General features: G+C 44.2%; 1 protein-coding gene across 1 annotated transcript in view; it reads left to right on the top strand.

The window, feature by feature from the left end:
* Nucleotides 1-244: 244 nt before the first annotated feature.
* Nucleotides 245-6,100, top strand: part of HERC6 (HECT and RLD domain containing E3 ubiquitin protein ligase family member 6) — a 66,521-nt gene continuing 60,665 nt past the window's right edge. Inside the window, exons 1-3 of the mRNA XM_054727499.1 lie at nucleotides 245-437; nucleotides 3,904-4,063; nucleotides 5,556-5,632. Of these exons, the coding sequence (XP_054583474.1) occupies nucleotides 245-437; nucleotides 3,904-4,063; nucleotides 5,556-5,632 (430 nt within the window). The remainder of the gene's footprint in view (nucleotides 438-3,903; nucleotides 4,064-5,555; nucleotides 5,633-6,100) is intronic.

The raw sequence follows: 6,100 nt of genomic DNA, 5'->3' as shown, positions 1-6,100 counted from the left end.
CGGCGTTAGCCAGGATGTCAGTCTGGGTGTTTTTCCTGAGAAAAGCGGGGTTCCCTCTCTGCTCCTGGGCACGTGTATGGGGAGGCGTCCGGATGACGTAGTGCGCCCAGACAGCCCTCTCTGGGGCGAGTTCCACAGCCGGCTGGCTGAGACCAGGGCGGGGCTGACCTCCGGTCACTAACCCTCTGGGAGCCGGAGGAGACCTGGCAGCTAGACCTGGACCGGCGGCCAGCGCGGGAGCGGGATGTACTTCTGCTGGGGCCCCGGCCCCGGGAGGCTGCAGCGCCGGGAACCGTCGGGCAGAGCCGAGCTGCGGCAGGCGGCCAGCGGGGAGCGCCACTCGCTGCTGCTGCTGAGCGACGGCACCGTCCACGCGTGCGGGGACAACAGCCGGGGCCAGCTGGGCCGGAGGGGCGCGCCGCGCGGGGACCGGCCAGGTGAGCGCGGGACACGGGTGCGGGTGCGGGCGCGGCGCCGGCGGGTGGGGGCGCTGGGAGCCCCGGTCCTCTGCGCTGGAGCCGGGAAACGGCGCCCCGCGTCGGCTGAGCGCAACTTCCTCCGTTTCGCTTTCCCAGACGCGCGCCTCGGGTTAGTTTCGGTTTCCAGTTCCTCTTAAAAGGAAAACTGAAAGCGAAACCGTAAGTGGAACTGAACTGGACCGCTTTCCGGAAGGGTGCTGTGGCCCCGCCCACTTTTCTTTGGAGACCAATCCTTGTCTGCGCGAAGCTCTCAGGAACAGGGACCTTCCAAATGTGGTTTTTTGGGTTTGACACCTGAGTCCCTCAGCAATGCCCTAGGGCGTCTTTTTTCTTTAAGTTAAAAAACTATATAATAGCATTTTTACTGTTACTAGTTGTTGTAGAAACACAGGGGAAGAAATAGCCGATAGTTCCAATACCCAAAGACAACTGCTAATATTTTGATGCATTGCCTTTTTGCTTTTTTTATATATTATGTATTTAATTTTATTAAATCATGTCATTATACCGTTTCGTAAACCCAGTATTTATATAATTCTGTAAATTGCCTTTTCACCGAACATAATATCATGAACTTAATTGCCTTTTTATTACATATTTTTGAAAATACATTTCAAATTGTAGCATAACATTCCAGGCTCTTAAATTATTCTCCTTTTGTTGAAATTAGTATGTGTGATTTTTTTATCAGGGGCTTTTATAAATAATATTACGATTGACATTAGTGTAGATAATATTTGATGAAGTTTCTGGTTCCTTACTAAGAATAAATTCTAAGAGTTGTGTCTGGGAGGAAAAACTTTTCCTCTACCCTCTTAGTCGGGAGGACCTGCAAACTTAGACAAGAGAAGAAGCATACAATCTTACCAATAGTTTTGATGCATGGGAGTTCACAGGAAAGAAGTTAAGAAGTCCTGAGACTCAGGGACTTATATGCAATTTAAACAATAATAAAGCGTTTGGGCTTTGAGGGATATTCAGTTGTGAGGAAGTGACTTGGAAGTATATGGGGGGAACTAATGGAAGGCAAAGGTTAATTTAGTATAAAGGTTAATTGTTTATACAGACTTCTCAGTGCCAGCTCCGGTGATGAGTCACTCTTGCTGGGGGACACCTTCACAAGGAAAAATTTATGCCTGCTGTTAGGTGGATAAGGGGAGGGAAGAGAACTCTTCCTGCATCTGTTGATTTGCAGTTGCCTTCTGCTCAAAATAATCCTTATGCCAAAGCCGCACATTTTGGGGGGCACATCCTGATTCCCTTCAGGTGGAAACGAGGGGCAACATGATACTTAATGCCCAAGGGTTCTTCTGGAAGGTGGCACTGATTCAGGTTGTTTTCCTGAGCAGGATGCGAGGGTAATTTCTTTCTCGGGTCCTTGTCCAGATGGATTCGAAGAATGAAGCCACTGGACAAAAGGCGGTAGATGAAAGGGTGGGAATTTATTGGAAGCAAATACAGACTCCCACGTAGGAAGGGGGTAGCAAGGGGGTAACCCACTAAGCTCCTTTTTTTTTTAAGGTTCATAAAGGCTGTAGTTCTTTGTTTCTTCATACTGCCTTCTAATTGGCCACTCTTTTGCAGAATATCAGCTTCAGATCCTAAAACCCCATGTGGTGACCCTTTACCTCTCCCCCTTCAGTGGTAGAATGCTTTTATCTCCTGTGAAAATCTGTTTTCCTCTTTCTCCCATTTTTCGGCATTCTCTCTCCCCTGTGAGAGTTTGTTTCCTCTTTCTTCCCATACCCTGTGGCGTTGCCTTATCTTCTGTGAACGGATGCCTTCCTCTCCCTTTATCCTGTGGAATCCTTTTTCTCTCTGTGAATGTGTGCCTTTTGGCAGCTCCAAGCCCTCACCTATGCCTTCCTCCCCCATGGACCCCGTTTATTCCTAAAACTCCCTAAACCTGCCTATTTTATCCCTAAAACTCGTTTCAGAACCAGTTTCTACCTCTGTGAGTCTATAAATCTTTGGGAAATAAAATTTTAAGTTGTTGCGTAGTTTGAAAGTAAATCATTAAAAAGGATAAGATCACAAAGATTTTTTAAAAGAAAACTTGTGTTAACAAAAACTTCACTTAAAATTATTCTACTTAATTCCAACCCTTTGGTAATTCAGAGACAACACTCTGGGGAAGAATCTAGATTGGCTTGCAGGGAAATGTGACCAGGTTTTCATTTGTGGGCCCACTTGGCCCATTTAGAGGCATATCACTGCACTCTTCATTGTGTGATCTGGCTTCTGCCTCCCACACTCATGAGACAGGCTCCCTGCTTTTTCCTCCTGAGCAAGGGATTAATTCCCTGTTCACACTGTTCAGGTCTGGGGATCCAAAAGAGAAGAGGCAATCCCATCTTCTTCCCAACTCCCTTCATTTTGCTGGGTTTTGCTGCCACCATCATAGAAAAAAAACATTAGCTCAAGTGTCATAGTTCCTACAGGTTCCCCTCTTCCGTGATTCCCACCTTTTTGAATACCAGTTATCCTATCTAATAAAGAGGGAATATGCAAATTGACCATCACACCGTCACAAAGCTAGCAGAGCCCACAGCGGAACTGGGGTTTCTGTGACACAAGATTGCTGGGCCCACAGCGAGTTCCCGTAACGAGCCTTCACAAGCAATCAGCAGGGACCTGAGACTGCGCCCCCCACCTGGTGGGGTTTGATGGGGGACCTCAGGCCACACCCCCCACCCCAGCGCTGGGCTGGGGGACCTGAAGCCGCACCCCCCCACCCTGGCTCCGGGCTGGGGGACCTGAGGATGCACCCCCACACACACGCCCGGCGGGACTTGACAGGGGATCTCAGGCCTTGCCCCCTGCCCAGCGGGGCTTGACGGGGGATTTCAAGGTGTGCCCCCTGTCCCGGCCCAGGCTGGGGGACCTCAGGCCACGGCCCTCGCCCCGGCTCCAGGCTGGGAGACCTGAGGGTGCACTGGGGGACCTGAGACTGTACCCCCCACCCGGTGGGGATGGACAAGGGTGGGGCCGACCAGGTCTGGGTCTCGCACAATTCTGAGGCACCGCAGGTGGGCAGGGACTTGACTCTCGGTCCTGTGGCGTGCCCAGACTCTGACAGGAGGGAGATTTTCATATACATTTTACTAATTTTCTTTCATCTCTGACACTTCTATTATAGATAAAGGGCGAATAGCAATATTAGAATATTTCCTCTAATTAATCCCCTTTTAATGTGCATGAATTTCATGCACCGGGCCACTAGTATTCCCATAAAGACAGTATAACATACATTGAGCTATTCCCTTCAGATCTTTAGCATGGATTTTAGGCTTGATTTAAAGGCCTGTTGGAAGAGACAAGCAATCTGAATGACCCTTCTTTTTGAAGGAAAGTACTATCTTGAATTTTCTGTTAAATTCATAATCTGTGGGGGTTTTGTTTTGCTTTGTTTTTGTTCCTGAAGAACCCATTAAGGCACTGGAAACTCTACACGTTGGTTTCGTGAGCTGTGGAAAGGAGCACTCCCTGGCTATTTGTCACCGAGGAAGGGTCTTTGCATGGGGAGCTGGTTCTGAAGGACAACTGGGGATTGAGGAACTTAAGGAAATAATTTTTACACCTAAGTAAGTATTTCAGTTAATTCATTCATTCATTCATTCATTCATTCATTCAATATTTTTTAGTTCCACCTGCCAGGTACCACATGCAAGATGCCATGGTACAAAGATGACTATGCCAACAAACACAGACTCTAACCTCAACCATTACAGTGTATTGCATGGAGGAGGCAGGGAAAAACTTATAACACCAATTATTATTTAAAGTCCTATGAAGGAGAAGGGCATGGTGAATGCGAACATGTGACCCTTCGGTCTTAATCTGATCTATTGGAAATACCTATACAACTTGGACCCCCTGAGTTGGCATAAAGATTAAAGTAAAAACATTTGAGCTACTGAAGATGCAGAAATCAATTTATCTGAATTTTCCTATCTGAGTAAAGCAGTGCCTCCTAAAATTCAGCTACCATTAACCCTCTTAGCAAGGAGTTTCCTGTGAATTCAGCTGCCCTATCAGCACCAAAAACAAAACAAACAAACAAAAAAAAACTAATAGAAACTTCCATACTCTTCCATCGAAGTTCTAACTGCCCCCCACCCCCAACCCCTGACTTTTGTTATGTTGATATATATAAACTTTTACTCTGGCTATTCCACAAAGTTTCTATTACTGGGAGCTCCCATGTGTACGTATACATAAGCCATGTCTTCTCTACTGTTAATCTGTCTATTGTCAATTAATTGCAGGTCCTCAAATCACTGCACCCAAATTGGAAAAAGAAGTTTTTCTCTCAGCATAACCTTTTTGTTATAATCACTGGGTCCTAATATTTTACTTAGTAAAATGGAGGGGTGAAATCATATCCTCACAAAAAGTTTTCTAGGACAAATGATATGACAGGCAGTCTGAATTTTGTGTTCATGAATTACACACTTGGGAAATGTTCAAGAGCACGTTTTCTAATACTAGGAAGTTACCTTGTTACCCCCTGTGGTCATTAAATCATGTGAGAAATTGCTGTGGCTTGAGGAATGATCATTGAACTTGAAACGAAAAGACCAAGGTTTGAGTCTAGGTCTACAACTTGAAACATATCTGACTTCTTTGAGTTCTAGGTTCAACCATGTGAAATTGCCAATAGGTACGTTTTGATCCTGTGGAGGCAATTCAACCCAATGGTTTATTTTTCTCACAGGGATTAAAATAGTATCCTATAAATTCTAAAGCCCTGTGCTATATGTGTGTGAAGAAAGTTATTTTTCTTTTATATTAATAAGTATAGAATAAAAGTTGATACATTAAATAATGCATTAAAAGTCCAGTAAAAATCACTTTTGCATTCTGTTTTGAATTCTGCCCTGCACCTTTGTACATGTTGATGTCATGTTAAAAACAGTTCAGTAAAAAAAAAAAGATACTACAGAAATACAAGAACATTAAATTGTTTTTCTAAGCCAAATGTATTACTTGGGATGTTTTAAATATCTGTAGTGATACATTCTAAAGAACGATTAATAGAGTTTGTATATTTTTTATGTCTCATTTTTATTACAGGAAGATAAAAACTCTGAATGGTATAAAAATAATACAAGTTTCCTGTGGAGACTACCATTCCCTGGCATTATCGAAAGGTAAAAAAGGCTTTTTCGATCTCCTGTTGGCTTTTAATGTATTGGGGTTCACTTTAATGCATTTAGAAGTTTTTAACTCTCCATATTTCAGAAGAGATGTTGTTTTCATATGTTTCTTCAATTTTCTTTGTTCTTATTATACTCTAAGTATTGCCTAATTTATATTTCACTGCCATAAAGACTATCTCTGCTTACCTGACCTGATTGGCTGACTCTCTCAGAACCCAGTAGTGGTTTTATTTCCAGCATTTTGCCTTGTTGAATGGCTTGTCGTCACTGGCAAATTCAGGTAGACAAAGAGGCCTATTTTCTTTTTTACTTAGATCAAAGAAAGAGAAGTCAAAATCACGACTCTACTTTTTTTTTTTTTTTTTTACCAACATCCTCGATCCTTTGTCCATCCTCCTGCCAAATTTCAATGGCAAGTGTCAGGGAGGAAAAACTTCTCCTTTACTCCTTCGTTTCAGT

The sequence above is a fragment of the Eptesicus fuscus genome, chromosome 2 (assembly GCF_027574615.1).
Source record: "Eptesicus fuscus isolate TK198812 chromosome 2, DD_ASM_mEF_20220401, whole genome shotgun sequence".
NCBI lineage: Eukaryota > Metazoa > Chordata > Mammalia > Chiroptera > Vespertilionidae > Eptesicus > Eptesicus fuscus.
Note: the sequence above shows the minus strand (reverse complement) of the source record. Positions and strands in the feature narration are given on the sequence as shown.